The 20,426-nt window shown below is 43.1% G+C and overlaps 2 protein-coding genes across 2 annotated transcripts in view; one reads left to right on the top strand and one right to left on the bottom strand.

Annotated features, from left to right (window-relative positions):
• Positions 1 to 2,081: 2,081 nt before the first annotated feature.
• LOC105536522 lies at positions 2,082 to 5,688 on the bottom strand. The gene is made up of 3 exons (XM_011975905.1): positions 5,507 to 5,688; positions 3,908 to 4,111; positions 2,082 to 3,292 (listed from the first exon to the last, which is right to left on the bottom strand). Exons 1-3 carry the CDS (start codon positions 5,686 to 5,688, stop codon positions 2,911 to 2,913), a joined length of 768 nt encoding a protein of 255 aa, XP_011831295.1. The 3' UTR covers positions 2,082 to 2,910.
• ZNF407 (zinc finger protein 407) overlaps positions 3,548 to 20,426 on the top strand; it is a 481,203-nt gene continuing 464,324 nt past the window's right edge. Inside the window, exon 1 of the mRNA XM_011975887.1 lies at positions 3,548 to 3,615. The gene's annotated coding sequence lies outside the window, so the exon portion shown is untranslated. The remainder of the gene's footprint in view (positions 3,616 to 20,426) is intronic.

Genomic DNA, 20,426 nt, shown 5'->3' with positions numbered 1-20,426 from the left:
TTAATAGTTAATATATTTTAATTTTATACATCCTCATTTTGTCAACTTGCTATTGTAAAAGTGTTTACTATTCATTATCCAATGGAAAAAATATCACATATACCCAGAAAAAGATGTGAATATATTGATTGCTTTCTTTTCTCAGACACGATAAAAGCATACATTTTGAATTTATGAAGACTGAAAATCTTTGCTCTGAGTTTTTCCTTTGCAACTTTCTTAAGACTGTAACTGGTAGATTTGGCAATAAAACTTCTGTATCATTTAGGCTGCTTCATGGTGCAAGTAAAAGAAAACTAGACTTAAATAAGAAAAGGATTTTTTTTTTTTTTTGGTTAACAGGTCTCAAGTGGGGCTGGCTTCGAGGAGGTCTTGACCCCAGGGGTTCCTTGTGTCACTGTAACCACCCAACGAGTTCATCTTGCCCGCTGCCCAGACACAGTGGATTCATCAAGACAGAGGAACTGCAATGAAGAGTTTAATTCACACAGAGCTGGCTAAACAGGAGACCAGAGTTTTATTATTACTTAAAGCAGTCTCCTGAAAATTCAGAGACTGGGATTTTTAAAGGATAATTTGGGGAGTAGAAGACCAGGGAGTGGGGAGAATTGATTGCTCTGGTGTGACATGAAATCATAGGGAACTGAAACTGTCCTCTTGCACTAAGTCAGTTCTTGGGTGGGGGCCAAAGGACTAGATGAGCCAGTTTATCCATCTGAGTGGTGCTGGCTGATAGAGTGCGGGTCTGAAAAACGTCTCAAGCATCAATCTTGGGTTTTACAATAGTGATGTTATCCTTAGGAGCAATTGGGGAGGTTTAGAATCTTGTGGCCTCTAGTTGCATGACTCCCAAACCATAATTTCTAATCTTGTGGCTAATTTGTTAGTCCTACAAAGGCAGTCTGGTCTCCAGGCTAGAAGGGGGTTTGTTTTCAGAATGGGCTGTTATCATCTTTGTTTCAAACTTATACTATAAACTAAGTTCCTCCCAAAGTTAGTTCTGCCTATACCCAGGAATGAACAAGGACAGCTTGGAGTTTAGAAGCAAGATGGAGTTGGTGAGGTCAGATCTCTTTCACTGTCATAATTTTCTGTTGTAATTTTTGCAAAGGTGGTTTCATCACTAGGACGCTCTGTCTTCACTACAAGTCTGTGTTGTCCATGTCAAGCATTATTCATTCAAAAAGAAAGAGAGGAAGGAAAAAAAAAAGACTTCCCTTTTTCCTTAGAATCAGAAAATTAGTCTTGAATGAGATCAGTGGAATCTCTCAGTTGGAAATGAGGTCAAACTGACTTCCTTAGAGTTTTAGTAACTCAAAATACTCAAAATAGAACTGAAACATAAACTTAGATTTTACTTCACTGCTCAAGGGAGGAAGATAAATGTTAACTAAATCCCCAAGGTAAGAAAGGTAGCAAGATAAGCCACCCAAAGATCACAGAATGCCCAATCCATATACAGAATTGTGCTACTGTCATTGTTAAGAAATTTATCACCTTGTTATACAAGACCAACAGTGCTGAAATAGCTATTAAAAGAGTAGGAAGTACTAAATTTTCAAATAAATTTTAAGTTTCAAGTGAACTCTTTGAAGGTTGAACCCAGTTTTATCTTTTATATAACAGGGACCCAATAAATGTTGGTTAATGGAATAAAAATAACATCCACAGCTGGTCACCTGTTGTAAGGAAATTGTTTTCCACATTTTTCTCTAGAATTTTAAAATAACTATTACTATTAAAATGAGTCCACATGATAGATGGAAAAGGTTGACTCTGGAGTTTAAGGTTGAGTTCCACTTTTACTAGCTGTGTGATCTTGGAACAGTTTATTAGAGTCTTCTAAATTACTGTTCCTTACTGTGGATAAGAGAATTCATGTGGATTACAATCAGAATTAAAACAGATAATGTCTACGAAAAGTTCTCTATGAACTATTTAAAAAGGTAACTAATTATCACTTGAATGTATTCTGATTTAAACTGAACTGTGTTGGAATTGGCCTTGAGTGATGATTCGGTCTAGAAAGCCTATCCTCAGAACATTACCAAAAAAAAAAAAAAAAAAATCCAATTACTTACAACGATTTTTTTGAGATGGAATCTCGCTCTGTCGCCCAGGCTGGAGTGCAGTGGCGCAATCTCGGCTCACTGCAGCCTGCGCCACTGGGTTCAAGCTATTCTCCCGCCTCAGCCTCCAAGTAGCTGGAATTACAGGCTCGCACCACCACGCCCCGCTAATTTTTAAATTTTTAGTAGAGACGGGGTTTCACCATGTTGGCCAGGCTGGTCTCAAAATCCTAGCCTCAAGCAATCCACCGTCTCCACCTCCCAAACTGTTGGGATTATGGGCGTGAGCCACCCGGCCTGGCCAATGATCTTCCTAAATAGAAATCTGATCACATAACTTTCCATTACAGAGTCTAACCCTACTCTATCCCTAACCCTGCGCCTACAACATAGTCAAAACTCTAGCAAGGCAGATGACCTCAAGCAGGATTTCACCGCGTCTTTGTCACAGCACTTAACAAGCTGTGATGTATTTATTCGTCTACACAGGTCTCCCTACTAGATTCTGAGTTTCAGAAGAAAGGCCTCCAACTCGAGGTTCATGAATGGACCTGCACAAGGGGCAGGCGAGCTGTTCACCACCACGTCCTGATGTTCTGCCTTTTTTTTCCTAGCAAGCCCGTGTGCTGGGCCGTTAACGTTCATAAAAAGTCCTTGTCGAACGTTTTAAACAGCCAAGGTGTTTCAGCTTTAATAAAAGCTGAAAGTTTGGCAATACCAAACTGGTCACCAAGCCACATTCGCTTCTTGGTCTCCTTTTTGGTATCAGAGTTCGGCTGGTGGCTTCCCGTGGCCTCTGAAACAAGGACCTTATTTTGGGGAGCCATTCGAGAGATTTTTCTCATCGTTTAAAGTAGCATTCTCGCCTTGCACAGCTGAAAGTCATTTCTCGAAATCGGAGCGCCAGAAGCGACAGGAGCCACTCCAGGTCCCGGGGAAGCCGGCAGACACGCAGCGGGCTGCGTTTGCCAGCGTAGGCCTCTCCGGTCCCGCGCCGTTCTGGGCCTTCTCCGTGTTTCCGGCGCCGCCCTCGGGGTCCCTTATTGAGGGCGAGAGCCGGGTGGAGGGACAGGGCAGGAAGCAGGCGGGATCGGCCTGGGAAGAACCCGTTCTGGGACCCTCTAGAAATCCCAGACGCACCTCCCGGGTCGACATCGCCGGCCTTCGAGCCCGACGCGCTCAACGTATTTAGATAGACTCCTTCGGCTCTCCGTTTTCCTTGTCTAAGGGAGGGGTGGGACTTCCTGTTTTATCTCCGAGCGGCTTCCGGCAAGAGCTGATGGGTTAAAAACAAGACAACACATGAGCCTGCCGGCCACTCGGATAAAAAACAAGGAACTCGACCTGGATCTTACTAAACCAGTTCCAAGATTCTGTTTTTCGGCTGTGGCATCCGGCGCTGCATCCACGACGGAGTCGCCCTGGATGTCACCGGAAGTCCTTCAACGGAGAAACAGGATGTCCCGCCTCTTCCTCCCAAAGGGAAGACGGTGAGCCGGAGGAGTCAGTCAGAGGGGCGAGCAGGAGCGATTCTGTCGCCAAACAGGTAAGTTATTCTCTGGCCGGGGCGGGGGGTTTGGAGGCGGGGACCGTCCAGCGTCAGCGCGGGGCCTGGGGGCGGTGGCTTGAGGGCTTGAAGCCGGGCGGCTGGGCGCCCAGAGTCCCGTCTGGGCCCTTCGCTCTTTCTCCTCCCCCCTCCCCCCGCCTCCGCCCCTCCCTGTCGCCTTCCTTCCCGACACCCGCCCAGACTCACGCCCGGACACACACCCTCACTCGCTCGCACACGCTGCCTCGCCGCCCTCCTCCCCCCGGCCCCCGCCGCCGCCCTGCCCTCTCACCCGCTCGCACCGCAGGCCGGTCCCGCGGGCAGCCTCGCGTCGCGCCCTCGCGCGAGCGGAGCTCTCGTGGACACCTCGGGGCTGCGGATCCAGCGTGGCCTCGGTTTCCCCTGCTCGGTCCGCCTGTCCGCGCAGAAACAGCCCCCCACCCTCTCGGGATGCACCCCTGCACCGAAATCGGGCCGTTCTCGCTTGCCCAGGTTGCTCTCAAGTGGAAAATAGATGCTCCCTTAGCTGCACAGCTGCAAGGTTTAGCGTCTGGTTTCCAGCAGGGGCTCCCTGGACCGCCCGCCCACTCATGTGTCACCCCCAGGTGCCCTGGTTGCGCCGCTGCTACTCGCGCCTTCTTCCGTTAAGCGACGCTGGTGTGGGCGGGGGAGGGCACACGAGTGCGTTGGCCGAGAGCACCGCCGTGGCAGCGCAGGGTCCTAGCCACTCCCGACTTCAGTCCGCTTTGCGCCACTGCGGGGAGACCCCCGGCTGCCTGACACCGCTGCGGGCAGCAGTGGGTTTCTCAGTAGATGCTCACCTCTTCCCAGCCAGCCAGTTAGCACGCCTTGGGTGCGTGGCCTCCTTCTGGAGTTTAAGCTGGTGGAGACGGGGTGCAGTGGCCACTGACCTCTGTCGGTTGAGCTGGGGTTTCAGTAGCCCTTTTATTTCATTGGGGAATTTTGGAGTAGGACATCCCACATCCGTGGACACATATGTAGAATACTTTTATAGGTAATTACAGTCTTAATAGTGATTTGAGTTACAGCTTTGCAGTCTATGCCTGGGGACATCCTAGTCGTAGTACGTATCTGTTTTGTGGCGAGGTGCTAGTCCATTTAGAACATTGTAGACAAGGGCCCTAACATATACTCATCAGAACCCTGTTAAGAAGAGCTCATATGTCATTTGGCATACTCACTGTACTTCATGTAGTACAGCAGTCTTGTGTAGTAGGAATTATTCTCTTTTTATAAACAGACTCACTTTGCTGTATACAAAATTACTGCTACTGGCACAAGGTAAAGCTCTTTTCTTGCACGACATGTAAGGCAGGTGTGATAATTGCTCATAACACAGTTGCTACTGGTGTGTGTGTGTGTTTTTTTAAACTTTATTTTGGAATAAATTAAGATTTACAGAAAAGTTGCAAACAATAGGACAGTTCCATTGGTACCTTTTAAGCAGAGCAAAGTGGCTCCATTTCAAAAACACTGGTTCTTGCTTTATGCCAAACACCCTTCTAGGTGTTGGAAATAATAATATACTTCCGTAGAGGATTTTGAGGTCTGGTCGAAGAGACGTAAATAAATATAATACCCTTTTCTACGTACTAAAATAGAGAGATGGGAGCACAGTGGAAGTTACGGCTGATTGATGATGGAGAGTGGTGAAAGCTTCTTCTAGGATATATTATTTGAGTTAGGTCTCAAGGACTAGTGGGTATTCACCTGGTTGAAGGGACGTTTTCCCCAATATTCATTCCAATTAGGTTTGTTTTATTAGAGTAGAACTCGCTCACCTTAATAAAATAGACTCTCCTAGTTTGATTTCTTCTCTTTCTCATCTCCTTTAAGAAGGTGGTTTGTATCCCAGATAGAAGAATCCTACTTTCGAAATCCATGAATAGGCGAGTAAATTAAGCTGTGTATTTCTAATTGGTGGTTGTGACTCTCCACTGTTGTTGAGATTGGTTTTTCAGGAGTGCACTGTGGTCCTCCACTAAGCGTTTTCCTTGCTTTCCAGCTCTGATTACTGGTGAAATTAAGTAATTCGTTCAGGAAACATTGCATGCTTGCTTTGTGCCAGTCATTGCACTAGAGTAAAATGAACAAGATGGTGGAGAATATAAGCCAGCAAATGTGCATTGGCAGTGCAGTCTAATGTCATGCACACAGAGTGTCACAATGCCAGTCATGATTCTTGGTTGTCAACCGTGGCAATGGACTTGGCTGACTTAAGCAGAAAAGGAATTTATTGGAAGGCTATAGATGGCTTTCAGAATTGATGGGAAGGCCGGGGAACTGGATTCAAAAAACAGGCAGCAACCAAAAGAGGCTGGCTGGATGGGGCCACAGCCAAGGCAATATCACATAAATAGCCTACTTAGAAGTTTGCTACTGGTGACATTGCCACTGGAGAAACTGCCATGTCTGTTGCTGGACTTTTGACTCTCTTCTACCACTGAAAAATCTCTTATTGCTCCTGCATCTTTGTGACATTTTTTGCCAAGCCACTGCAGTTGCCAGGGAGCAGGGAGATGGAGAGAGATGTTCTTTATCTCTCGCAAAGACCCACACGTTAAAGGAGTCTTACTAAATAGAAGGCAGCTTGGGCTGTGGGTAGCCCTGAAAGCAAAAGTGTCCAGCATAACCACTGAACCTGGCAAGCCTAAAGAGGTTAGGGAGGAATACCAGGAGGGAATGACGATCAGAGAATGAACAGGAACTCATTGGGCAAAGAGAGAGAGTGCGGCTAGGGAATCAAGTTTCAGGTAGAAGACTTCCAAGTGTCAAAAGGTAATGTGGAACATTTCAAGAATTAAAAGTTTGGCTGGATCACGGAGTATGAGAGGAGGTGTGGAAAATAAGGCTGGAGAGGCCCTCCTGAAGAAATACAGGCAGCATAGTGACATGTACACACTTTTGCTTGTTTTAAGCCCTTCGGTTGCAGCTATGGAGACCAGTTGGCATGGCGTAAGGCTAGGGGACGGGGATCTTTCAGAGGCTGTTGCATTGGTACTAGATTAGACATCACAGAAGTCTGAATTAGGGTAGTGGCCCAGAGGTAGGGGAAGTGAGTGGATTGTACATGCTCAGTTAGTGGAGTGGGTTCGGGGATGGAGTAGGTGAGATGGACGAGTCAAGGTGGACACTGACGTGTCTGCTTTGGGTGACTGGGTGGAGCCTGGTGTTCCCTGTGTGCCGATGGAAGGTGAGCAGGTGCCCCAGTAAGATACTTCAGTGTGGGCTCGTTTCTGTGGACATGTTGAGTGGGCAGTTGTGTGGATGAGTCTGCAATCCCAGAGGACCACCAGCATCTCACTGCAGCCTTGGTTCCTTCAGTTAGTTGTGTGTGTGTGTGTGTGTGTGTGTGTGTGTCCTTCACTAGATTATAGCAAGACTGGCTTTCATGTGTATGCACCCCAAGTCTCTTGGCATGGTGTCTCACACATAGAAGGGGGTGTTAGGCCATTCTTGCATTGCCTAAAATGAAGAGATAGCCAAGGCTGGGTAATATACAAAGAAAAGAGGTATAATTGGCTCTCGGTTCTGTGGGCTCTACAGAAAGTGTGGCACTGGCATCTGCTGGGCTTTTGGTGAAGCCTCAGGAAACTCTCCACCATGGCAGAAGGCAAAGGGGGAGCCAGCATATCCCATGGCAAGAGCAGGAGCGAGAGAGTGGGGAGGTGCCACACACTTCTAAACAGCCAGGTCTCACGAGAACTCACTCACCGTCTCAGGAGAGCACCAAGCCATTCGTGAGGGCCACCCCCACCATAGTTCAGTCACCGCCCACCAGGCCCTACGTCCAACACTGAGGACATGAGATTTGGAGGGGATGCATATCCAGACTGTATCAAGGGGAATCAGTAAATATTGTGGAATTTAATGGATTGAGTACGAGTCGTTTGGAGCAGAAAGGAAGTACAAAACATGCGTCTATACAATATATGCATACATATGTGTTTATATAGCTACCTACGTATGTATCTTAACTTGCTTGCGTCACTAGTAGGGGATCCACATCTGTATATATCTATATTTTGTAGTGGAAAGACTTTTTATTCTTATCAGTATTGTGACTAGAACGTCTCCTTATGGTAATTATATGGGTAGATCATAATTGTAGTAACTCCCTGCTTACTTTATTATCTTGCAATTCCAGCTACCTGGAATAAAACCCAGAAATAGCCTTGCAAGAAGCTGATGACAGTGTAGGAGTGTAAAGGAATTACAGCCTCCCTCAATAAAGTACAATCTAGAACTTCTAGAATTGGGCACTGAAAGAACCTTTTGTGGAAGAAGGTGGAGAGAGATGATGGTCTCCAACGCTGTCTTCTTTAAGTGTCATTTTTCCTTTGGAGGATTATCACTCTTATTCATACAGCAGTTTCCAGATATAATAATCCTGGTTTAACAGTTTGTTTCTCTTGAGTATAACTGAGAAAACTGGACATTTTAAGTGTTAAGTACTTAGGGACAGTAAAAGGCAAATAAACATAGAAGTCAATGGCGGTAGCAATAATAATGTTATTGAGCTCTTTGTATAAACACTGTGCCAGGTGCGTCTGTACATAATCTCGTTTAATCCCCCCAGATCTTTGGAGGTGTATACTACATTTTACTGATTTATGGGACACTCAGATTTAGGATAAATAGCTTGTGCAAGGGGACACAGTTATTAAATGGTAGAGCCAGGATTTGGACCAAGATGGTCTGACTTCAGAACCCCTATTTTTAGTCACTAAGTTATATTATCTTCTACAATATTTTAGCATTGATTCATTCAACTTTTTTTTTTTTTTTTAGCTTCTCTTATGTCCAGTGTAGTCTGTGAGTTATTAGAGATCTCGGAAAGGGTAGGATAAACACAGTGCCCTGGTCCTGCTGGGAAACGCACATCCTGTGCTGTGTGGTACAGCCCAGGGTGCGGTAGGCTGAGTGTGTGAGGGGAGTTGGGGGCAGGGAAGAAGCCACAGGGGGACTCCTGCACTGACCCCTGAGCCTGCCCTGGTGTGTGGGGACGGGTCATTCAGGAGAGCGGTGAGGCTCCCAGGCAGCCCGGCAAAGCATCGGGCAGTGTAGCATTTGGAAGCAGCGGCCACACTGTGACGGGTCTTGAAGGCCAAGGTAATACTTGAAGCGTTTATTGTAAGGCCATTGGGGAGCCAGTGATAGGTTCATGCATTTGTTCATGTCTTAGCGTTTATTTAAAGAAAGTTGAGTCCTGCAGCACTCACTGTGCTCCACAGATGTTATGAGAGTTGCTTATAAGGAGTCTTGCTTTAATTTGGAAGAAGGTTTAGGGAGACTTCTCAGAGGAAAGGAAGTCCCCCCTGCCCTTCAGTTATTTACTTAGTTGTTTACAATTGAACATCCAATGCATGCACACCCTCAACAATTGCAGGTAGTACAGTGATGCCTCAGACTCCAGGGCTGCTCTCCAGAGACAATCACTATTAACAGTTTCTTGAGTCTTGAGTTTCCTTCTAGAAGTGCCCATTCTTTTTTTTTTGAGATGGAGTCTCACTCTGTTGCCCAGGCTGGAGTGCAGTGGCATCTCGGCTCACTGCATGCTCCGCCTCGCAGGTTCACGCTATTCTTCTGCCTCAGCCTCCCGAGTAGCTGGGATTACAGGCGCACCGTCTCCCTCGTAATTTTTTTGCATTTTTAGTGGAGACGGAGTTTCACCATGTTAGCCAGGATGGTCTTGATGTCCTGACCTCATGATCCGCCCGCCTCGGCCTCCCAAAGTGCTGGGATTACAGGCGTGAGCCACCGCGCCCGGCCAAAGTGCCCATTCTTCTAATGTGAGCAAAGCAAATGACAACGGTATCTTCTCTATGAAACAGTTCTGACAGTAAAGCCCAACCACGTAAGGCAGGCCAGGTAATCGGTGTCTGTACTGAGGACGTAGCTTAGGCTTGGGTTTCCTGGAACCTCAGTCTGTTGCTGAGACACCACTGATGCCTGTGAAACAGTAGATCCATTCCATATCTTTCTTTATTCTTAAGTGTTGGTTTTTTTTTTGGTAGTTGTTGGTTTTTGTTTTAACATTCAAGCACTGAAGAGGAGAAGTGCTCCCTGATTTGAGGCACTTTTCCAGAGGTAACCATTGTTAAGTCATTTCAGTCTTAACAGGATGTCTTGGTGAGCTTCCAGTGTTACCTCATCTATGTAATATTTTCTATTATGGATATATTAGCTTATTTAAATGTTATTAGTGGACATTAAGGATTTCTGGCCTGTGTGATTTGGTGGGTTGTAAAGCTATTTACTGCCATAAAGAACAAAGGAAAAGGGGTAAGTTTGTGGGGGAAGTTGAGTGCGTGTGACATCCAGATGGACTTAGGGGTCTGGTACCTCCAGAGCTGTTAGCTAGAGATAAACATTTAGGCGTCATGGATAGTGGATGGGAATGAAAACCATGGAAGTTCACTTGGTCACTAAGGAAGGGGGATGAAGAGATAAGAGAGGCCACCTCCTCACAAAGTACAAGGTTTGATTCCATTGTAGCTCCTTTGCTTCCTGGGATTCGGGGAATTCCATTACGTTCTTTAGACAGGTCCTTGCCTAGTTTTTCTCCTTGTTAGCTCTTGATTTGCATCCCTGTGGCAAGTTCCCTTCTCCCTATCCCAGAAGCTTCCTCATGTGCATTTGGATCCTTTGCTCGTCTGCTGTGGCCACCAGGGGTCTTAGGTTTAACTCACACTTCCAAGACCTCCCCAGGCCACACTCGCACAGTCTGGAGAAGGGGAGGAACGAGAGCCACAGCTTGCCAGCCGAAAGTGACACATCTCCTCTCGGGGGTGGTCCTTGCAACTGTCTGCACAGCTGTCCTGACACTGTCTTTCCAGGTGGCTGCTCCAGTGCAGGGACATGAGAGCCACATCATGGATGTAGGCACAGCCTTATCTTTGAAATCTCGTGCCCCATAGGGAGCCAGTATTTTTGAACGTTCCATAGGCATAGCTTGTAGGATCCTTGGCAGAGGATAATAAATAAACATAGAATTCAATGGAAGTAACAATAATAATGTTTTTGAGTTCTTTATGTAAACACTGTGCCAGATGCCTCTATATATATATCATTTAATCCCCGCGAATCCTTTGAGGTGTATACTACATTTTATTCATTTATGGGACACTCACCATTTATAAGAGTCCTTGCATCCCCAGGGCACCCAAAGCAGGTGTCCCCGTCAGATGGTTATAGTTCATGAATAGTTCCTCAAAGTCTACGTGGAGTTTACCAGTTGGGCCATTCTTACAATAAGCAATTTCGCTTAGTGGCGTACTTGACATTCTTACCCTTATTAGGTTACCAGAGGGAACAGAGCCAGATGGTTGAACTAACAGTCTAATTTTCATGTATCAGGGAAAGGGTTGTGTTAACCTTGTCACTCACTGTTCGCCACACTAAGAAAGAAATGGAGTGCATTCTCCGATATTTGGGGTCTGCCTTCCCAGGGCCATTTCTAGGGTAAGAGACATTCCAGCAGTGACTTCAGTCTTGAAGAGCACCTCCGTCACCCCCAGTTACTTAGTGAGGTCTCCAGTCTGACCATTTCCTAATCTTACAAGGACTGGGAAGCATGGGCTTTGGATCCGCTGTCTGCGGCTCCTAGCTGTGTGACTTCAGGTAAGTCTCTGGGAGATCGTCTCTCTGAGCCTCAGTAGCTTCACTGTGAAATGCGTGTTGTCTTGCAGCGTTTGTGTGAGTGCTAATTGGTAGAATGTGGGTAAGTCTTCATCCGGGAGCTGACAAAGCCAGCGCTCACTCTATTATAACTGTTAGCCAACAGTGGTCAGAACCGTACTGCCCATGCCGTGAATTAAGCACATAGCATACTAGCGAGTTTGAAAAAAAAAAAAATTAAAAAATTAAAAAACCATAGGAAGTTTGTTTCCTCATACATAACAGTAAAGGTTTTCTGCCCAGCATAGCAGTTGATTACCCTGCATCATCAAGAAAACATGAAATTATATTCTATATACATGTTAAGAAAGTAGGGAATTATATAACTTTTTATAGGATTTCTATGAAAACCACATTTTTTTAAAACGTAAGAAATAAGCTTTGTTATGAAGCCAATAAGATGTAACTGTGGGACACACGTTGGTGTACTAGAAAGGTGCGTCATTAACCGGCCAGACCAGCAAAAACCCAGCCCGCGTGTGTGTGTGTTGCTGTTGGACTAGTGTGACGGGCAAGGAGATTCTGGTTCCCGGACCGTGGGTGGAGACTGCGGTCCTTGGGTTCTTCCTCAGAGCTTTTCCTGACTTCCTAAGCCCGATGAAGTTACCTGTAGAGTAATATGTTTCTGGTAACATTTGGTGAGGAAAGAGGCCGTAGTTTCACGCCAAAGCGCCCGAACCCTTCAGATTGTCAGGGATCACCGGTGGCCGGCCTGGTCCGGGGCTGGGGCCTGGGCCTGGTGTGGACATGAGCAGCTTTTCCAGTAAATAAATGGAGAGCAGTTTAAGGAAACAGATGAAAAACTTCTGGGAGATCATTTTTGTATTTAATAGCTAAATGGTGATCTTAAAAATGAAATTTGGAAATCTGCTATGTGAAAAAAAATACAGTAATTGATTTGTAATGAATTTCAGGTTGAAGCTCATCGTGTATGTAATGCTGAATTCTATCTGGAAAGGTGCTTTTAAGAACTGTGATGAAGAAAACCTGGAAAGAACCAGTTTCTTATGAAATAATGGAGATATCTAGTTTATATATTTTTTTGAAAATGTATTTTAAATATATTTTGAGTACTTACGGGGTCTTGCTATGTTGCCCAGGCTGATCTTGAACTCCTGGACTCAAGCAGTTTCTCCTGCCTCAACCTCCCAAAGTGCTGGGATTACAGGTGTGAGCCACTGTGCCCAGCCTAGATCTATACATGTAAAACTTCCTTGTTTTTCATTCTTGTTTTATTTCTTGTGATCTCATCACACATACTCTTTATGTGATGACACAGAGCACAGTCCTGAACTGTGGCGGGGTGTATTATGTCAGCACATCTGAGGAGACATTTGAGTGTCAGTTTTCTTGGAATTTTTGGAATTATTTCGAAGTAGACTTGATATAGAATTAAATAGAAATTAAATAATTAAATCAAATTAAATAAACAGTAGAATTAGAGTTTAGATGGCGTTAACTAAAGCAAAGTAAATGCAATTTTATTTAAAATAGAGGGAATAATCTTAGCTATATCAGGTGTAATTCAGAGAGGGTTTGGGCATCAACCAGAAACTGATTTGGCAGGCCAGGGCTGGGGCTCAAGAATGTGCATTTCTGACAAGTTCCCCGGGTGACTTTGCAGCTGCCACCTGAGACCACACTTCTCCAGCCTCAGCATCACCTGATGTGGCTTTGATCTCTCAGGCTGCTTGTAAGAGGAGATTAAGTAAACCTTCCCAGGTTTACACCAGACTAACCTTTTCGCTAGTACTCAGAGAATCTAGTTTTTAATTTTATGTTAGAAAAAAGAAATGCACATAGTGATTAGATGAGGAAAAAATAGAAATGGAGTATTTCTCACAGAGTCATTGTGGTGTTTTCAGTCATAAATTTGGAGCTAATTCTGTTTGTCAGGACCACTAGCCATTGACGGGGCTGAGTTTGCACTTTGAGGCCCAGTCTTAGCAACATTTTCTGTGAAAGAGTGTCCAGATTGATTGCTGGAGTGTATAGGAGTGAAAAATTAGTTCTGATTTTGTTACTTTGTACTTTTCTCTGTTATTTTGTGTACTTAAATATCCCTTCTTATATATAAAAATCTCATCAGGCCCTGGCACACTTACATGCCCATAGTAGATGACAAATAAATGAGTTGAAATGGATTAAAAGAGTAAAGGGGAAATACCATAGGTCATTTATCCGGAGAGACTTCAGTGCCCTGGAGAGTTACTCTGTTCTCTAGAGTATCCCAATCACAGGCTTTTCCTGAACAATTGTAATTTATTTATTCCAGCTTAATCCTTATTTGTAGTTATTGAACATTTTTAGCACAAAAGTTAGAGATAGCATATTTTTATGTTAGAGTCAGTGAGTAATCCCTCCCTTTTGTCTTTTTATCTTTCATCTGAAATGACTTTTTAAAACTTTCTGCTTTGAAATAATTTTAGAAAAAAATTTGCAAAAATAGAAAGTTCCTGTGTATGTACCTTTTGGCCGGCATCCCCTGTTGTTCTCATGTATCCATAATACAATCATTGAAACCAGGCAATTGATGACAGTTAATCTAAAATATTTATTTGAATTTAACCAACGGTTCCATTCATATCGTTTTTTTCTGGTCCAGGATCCAACCCAGTATCCCACATTGTATTTTGTTATGTCTCCTTGGTCTCTCCCGTCTGTGATAGTGATGGTTCTTTTAGATTTCTTTTCTTTTCTTTTCTTTTTTTTTTTTTGGAAACAGTGTCTTGGAGTGCAGTGGCTCATCTCGGCTCACTGCAATTTCCGCCTCCTGGTTCAAGCGGTTCTTCTGCCTCAGCCTCCTGAGTAGCTGGGATTACAGGCATGCACCACCACATCCGGCTGATTTTTGTGTTTTTGGTAGATATGCGGTTTCTCTGTGTTGGCCAGGCGGGTCTCAAACTCCTGACCTCAAGTGATTGCCTGCCTTGGCCTTTCAAAGTGCTGGGATTGCAGGTGTAAGCCACCGTGCCTGGCCAGTTCTTTTAGATTGCTTTGTCTTTCATGACTTTGATACTTTTGAAGAATACTGGCCAGTTATTTTGTAGAATGCCCCTCAGTTTGGATTTGTCTGATGGTCTTTCTTGATTAAATTGAGGTTTAGGCATTTTTGGTGGGAATAGCACAGGGGTGAAGTCATGCCCTTCTCAGTGCATCATATCAGTAGGTATGTGATGTAGATATGTCTTCTGGTGAACGTGAACTTTGATCTCTTGGTTGAGGTGATGATGTGTCAGGTTTTTGTACTGAGAGATTAAACATTTTTTCTTTGTAATTAATGACTCATAATTTTTTTGATTTTGGTGCAAAAAGTTTGAAACAATGAACATAATATCAGAATGTTTTGAGTTTGACCTTAGCTGTGAGGTATTTCTTATCTTGGGGAGGTTTGTTATTATTTGTTAGAACCAAACATAGCAGGAGAGAGGTAAAGGTTTAGGCTGTTGGAAGGACATGCATTTGCTGATACCCGTCAATCAATCAGTATTGAATTGGCAGCCGAGGAAGCTGTCCAGTTCTTTTGCTGTAGTTCTGTGCTCTGTCTCACGTTTGTCTTTCGGTGAATGACTTTCCCTACCTGTGCAGGGGGGATACATTCTGGAGAAATGCCTCACTAGGTGGTTTCATTGTTGTGTGAACATCACAGAGAGTACAAACCTAGATGGTGCAGCCTACTACACACTTGGGCTATATGGTGTGGCCTACTGCGCCTAGGCTGCAAACTCATAGCATGTTACTGTACTGAACGCTGTAGGCAACTGTAACTCAATGGTAAGTATTTTGTATATCTAAATCTATCCAAACATAGAAAAGGTGCAGTGAAAATATAGTCTAAAAGATAAGAAAATGGTATACTTGTCTCAGAGCACTTACCATGATGGATCTTGTGGGACTGGAGGTTGCTCTGGGTGGGTCAGTGAGTGAGTGGTGACTGGATGCGAAGGCCTAGGAGATTACACTTTTATATAACTGGCAGGGTAGTAGGTTTGCTTTCACCAGCATCACCACAAACACGTGAGAAATGTGTTGTACTAAGACACTACAACAGCTAAGTGATGTCACTAGGCAGTAGGAATGTTTCAGCTCCATTGTCATGATACGGAACCGTCATCGTGTACGTGGTTCATTGTTGACCAAAACATCACTAGGTCGTGCATGACTGTGTTTCAGCTCATCACAGGGTAGTTGCTCTCATATCCTGTGGCTTATCCATTTGGTGGTTCATAGAACTGGGTAGGTATGTTTTCTTTGTAGATCATGTGGATGACATTGCTGTGTATGTTATATATGTGTATAATATAAATTGTCTCTGTGCTCAAAACACATATGCCTGTATTGCCCCAACTGGAGCATATTGGAAGAAACACATTGGATGTATCCTTCATAGGCTTGTAAGCTTCTTGGAGGCAGGGAACAAGTCTCTCTTTGTTTTCCAGTGACTTGCTTTGGGACCTGCAACACACAAGGCACTCATAAATATTTGATGAATAAATAAATACTATACGTGCGTTTTGTTAGCTGCTTTTGCAAGTTACCAGAATTTTGTGAAATCTTTTCACATGAATGTGGAGCCGTGTAATCTAACAGTATTCAAGTAGATGGATTGCCACATTAGCTTTACTTTTAACCATTCCCCATGGTTGGCTACTAGGTTGTTTCCAGTTTTTCTCTACAGTTCATGGTGAACATCCTGAAACACACAGTTCCTCTCTCCCCCTCGCTCTGTCTCTCATGCGTGCATGCACGTGCAAGCAGATTACCTTCCACATAGGTAATTACCCAGCCAGTACCATTTGAGGATGTTCATTTTCCTGTACTTTCCCAATGCTTAACTCTTTAGATTTTTAGAATAAGACTTAAATATTTTGGGACTTTTTGTTTTGTTTTGTTTTGTTTGAGAGAAGTCTCGCTCTTGTTCCCCAGGCTTGAGTGCAGTGGCTCGATCTCAGCTCACTGCAACCTCCGCCTGCCGGGCCCAAATGCTTCTCCTGCCTCAGCCTCCCAAGCAGCTGGGATTAAGGCGCCCGCCACCATGCCTGGTTAATTTTTGCATTTTTTAGTAGAGGTGGGGTTTCACCGTGTTGGCCAGGCTGGTCTTGAACCCCTGACCTCAGGTGATCCGCCTGCCTTGGCCTCCCAAAGTGCTGATATTACAGGTGTGAGCCTCTGTGCCCGGCCTGTTTTGGGACATTTTTAAGGTTTCTTTCTGGAGTGTCGTAAGTGGGGATCACAGTCTGACTACAGTTCGCAAATAATCTTCCAAATGTTCATGTAAAATTTTCCAATTTTCTGTCTCAATGAGAGATCAGAATAAGCCTCAGTGAAGTAATGGTTAACACCTAATGAATATTCCATCACTTTTTATATCCTCCCTAAAGTTACATGTGGTCCTTACCGAACAGGAAACTTCCTGAGGGTGGGGTATGTTTTTAATTCACATTACTTTCAAAAATCAACTGCATGTCAATTAAAGGCTTATATATAGAAGGCAAAACTATGAAACTTTTAGAAGGTAATCCAGGACAGTAGTTGTATGACTCTGGTATAGGAAAGAGGGTCTTAAAAAGATCACAGAGGGTGCAGGCCATAAAGGAAAAGATCAATATGTTTGACAACATTAACATTGATAGCTTTTGTTTATTAAGAAAAACCATCAAGAAAGTGGACAGATAGGTCATAGGGAGAATAGACATACTCAGCACGTATTAGTAGTAAGAGGATAGTGTCCAGCAGGGTGACTACAAATCAGTAGGAACAACAGAAAAGGGGACAAATGACCTAAGTAGGCATTTCACAGAAGAGGAAACTTGAAAGCAAAAATGCTCAACTTTGTTCATAATTAGGGAAATGCAAATTAGGACCAAAATGGTGTATAGTTTCTTACCCATTAGATTGGCAACAATGTAAAAAGTCTGACAATATTGTTGGGAGGACAGGAAACAACTGGAATGCTTATATACAGCTGGTGGAAGTGATAGGCTGCCTTTGAGAATATCTGGTAAAGTTGAGATACATGTATCCTTTGGCCCATTAATTCCACCCAGTCTTTATCTTGGAGCAGTGGTTTCTGAATCGTTTCGCAGCATCATTTGGGAACCTGCTTGAAATGCAGATTTGGGGCCTCTGCTGTGGACCTACTGAATCAGCAGCTTTGAGGATGGGCCAGGTTTCTGACTGTCAAGCCCTGTAGGGAATGTGATGCTAAAATGTGAAAACTGTTACTCTAGAGAAACTCATGCACATGAGTGCCTGGAGACATGTGCAAGGATGCTCACAGTCACACTCTTTGTAAAAGGAAAGACTGGGAGCAATGTCCATCAGAGGAGAACAGATGCCTGCATTGTATCGTATGCCCATAGTGAAGTCCTGTACAGTAGTGAGATTGAGTGAATGTTAGCTGCGTTCATCACCAAGGATAACACACAGCTGGAACATAATCTCAAGGGGAAAAAAAGCTACTTGTAGAATAATGCACAGTTTTTTCCCTTTTTTTTTTTTTAAAGTTTAGAAACATGCAGAAACAAAATTGTAGATTGTCAGAAATACGGGTATGATAAAGTAATAAAGAAAAGCGGGTAAATGATACATGCAAGACTCAAGTCAGTGGATAACTGTATAGGAAGGAAGGTGATGGTAACACAGAGGGACAAATTATCAGAGATGATTTGTTTTTCTTAAACTATTGTCCGCGCTCAGGATTTTGTAATATTTTTGCGTAACACCTTTACACATATTAAAAGTTTTTTGTATATACCAAATATTTCAAAAGCAAACATTTACGATTTATTCTGCATACTTATCTATGTCGGGACTTTTCCGTTTGTACGAAAAGGATGTGATGGAGGTGAAGAGATAGGTTCTTGGAGGAATGTGATAGAACTTAACTCTTCAGCTGGCCTCCTGTAAAGACCTTCAGGAGTAGAGATACGAAAAAGAAGACTGGATTCGATGATCATTGTTAATACGTATGAGCACCTACTGTGTTCCAGGTGCTGATATGAGCATGTGACATGCCGAGTTTATATGCCATTAAATAAATGAAGATTGCATCTTTCAGTGACTCTGTGGGGTAGGTGTTATTAAAAGTGTTATCCTTGCTTTGCGGAAGAGGCACCTTGCCCATGGGCACAGAGAGATCAGGCACAGAAGGGAGTCTGACTCTGAATCACTGCCATGCAGGGGCAGAGGAAGAAGACAAGCATAGGCAAAAATAGCATGTCTGAGAGAGCCAGAGGGAAGAGAACAAAAATCAAGGCAGAAATGGGAGTGTGGAAGAAGACTGGTAAAGGTTTACTTACTTCCTTTTTTAAAAAAATCTTAGTAGTTTTTTTTTTTTTAAACTAGCGTGTGTGACTTTATCATTCTAAGAGATTAGTCTCGCATAAAAAGTAATTGATCACATTTTGATTTCAGTCCTTGAATATTGAGTCTAAGTGACTTCTAAGGAGTGCATCTTTCAGTTCATTAGAAAGTAGTAGTATCCTCCCACAAGATTCTGGAAATCATACTTCTTTGCTTAGGTAATTTCTTGCTAAAAAGGGGGGACACATTTGGGGAATCAACATTTGCCTATTTTTTCTAACCTTTTATAACTTTGTTTTCTTTTGTCATTTATCTTATATTATGGGACTTTTTCTTAAATCAGTGTTGCTTCTACTGTAAACTTTATCTTAAGCCATCATGTTATAGTCACTCCTTGAAATTAACAAGTATAAGAAAAATAAAAAGATGACTCTGGAAGTCAAATTACCTGTCCTGTGGAGCCAAACAGCACTACTGTTTTTCTTTGATATTGGGTGCTGAAATTGTCTAAACCATGAGAACTGGCGAGCATTTGCAGTTATGTAATGTCATCCTTTCTAGTAGAATGGGCACCTCTCTAAGAAGTTGGCAGCCCATGAGCCTCCTTCTGTGGCAAGGATGCCTGCATTTCAAACCCATGTAGTACTTGTAGGAGATCCCTTATGGGGAAATATAGAACATAGGTTTCTTAAACAGATTTGAGGCACTTTAGCTCCTCTAGTTTCAGTTAAATTTTGCTAAATTTAGCAAATCTAAATTTTAATTCCTCAGTGCTTTTCGGTGTGTGTGGTGCTCATACTTTCCTTTAATTTTCCCTTTTATAAATGCTGTGCTTTTTTCCCATTAAACAAACCCACTTAATTGTTTTAAAGAAAAACAAGGTAATAAGAAACCTAATAGAATTGTTTAACGTAGTTGGAGTAATGCCAGTCTAATCATCAAATGCAACCAAAGCCCAGCATGCTTTACAGTTATTGAATATAATGGAAACTTTGTGTTTTAAACCTAGAACAAACAACAGACTTTTTCTTTGGAAGTGTGTAATTCACTTATGATTTCTGCTGGTCGTGAATTATGGATCAGAATTTGATATATGATTATTGAATCAATTATTATAAAATGAGGAATAGCAGTTATAGGAGTGCATGTTAATTTAAAATATAATTTTAAAACCATTATAATTCAATGGTTACTACTAAGGTAGTAATGTACTTTTAAAAATAGCTTAGAAAGAAAAGTAAGTAGAAATTACAGTTTCCAAAAAGGGGATGAAATAATTTTTATTAAGAATCTTCAGGGTACAAAATCTGGTTTTCAATATGGGCGGTGTTTTACTATATTTCACTGTAACACCCTAGGATTTCAAGGTGGTAGGTCAGAGCTATGTTTGCTAAAAGTGGCATTCAGAATAAATTTATGTGGCAAGTTATGATGGAGGTCAATGTGTTTGGAGTCTGTGTGTGACAGCAGATTACGTACAGTGCATGTATGCTTTTTCCTGATTCACTTATCACTTCCCACCCTCTCCTTTTCTTCACCTCAGTACTGTGTCTGGTAAATATGCATTCAGTGGATATTCTTTTTTTTTGTTTTGTTTTTAAGAGTTAGGAGAGATTTTAGTCCAGTGGTTCCCAAATCTGGCTCATCAGAATCATCCAGGGAACTCTTTAAAAGTACAGATTTTTTGTCTCTATCCCAAACTTCTTAATCAGAATCTTTCATGGGTAAGACCTAGAGATTTTATATTTTTGATGATTAGCTAGATTTATAAATGATTGGTACTGTCTGTAATTCTCTTTTTTTAT

Source organism: Mandrillus leucophaeus, unplaced genomic scaffold (genome assembly GCF_000951045.1).
Source record: "Mandrillus leucophaeus isolate KB7577 unplaced genomic scaffold, Mleu.le_1.0 Scaffold16, whole genome shotgun sequence".
NCBI lineage: Eukaryota > Metazoa > Chordata > Mammalia > Primates > Cercopithecidae > Mandrillus > Mandrillus leucophaeus.
Note: the sequence above shows the minus strand (reverse complement) of the source record. Positions and strands in the feature narration are given on the sequence as shown.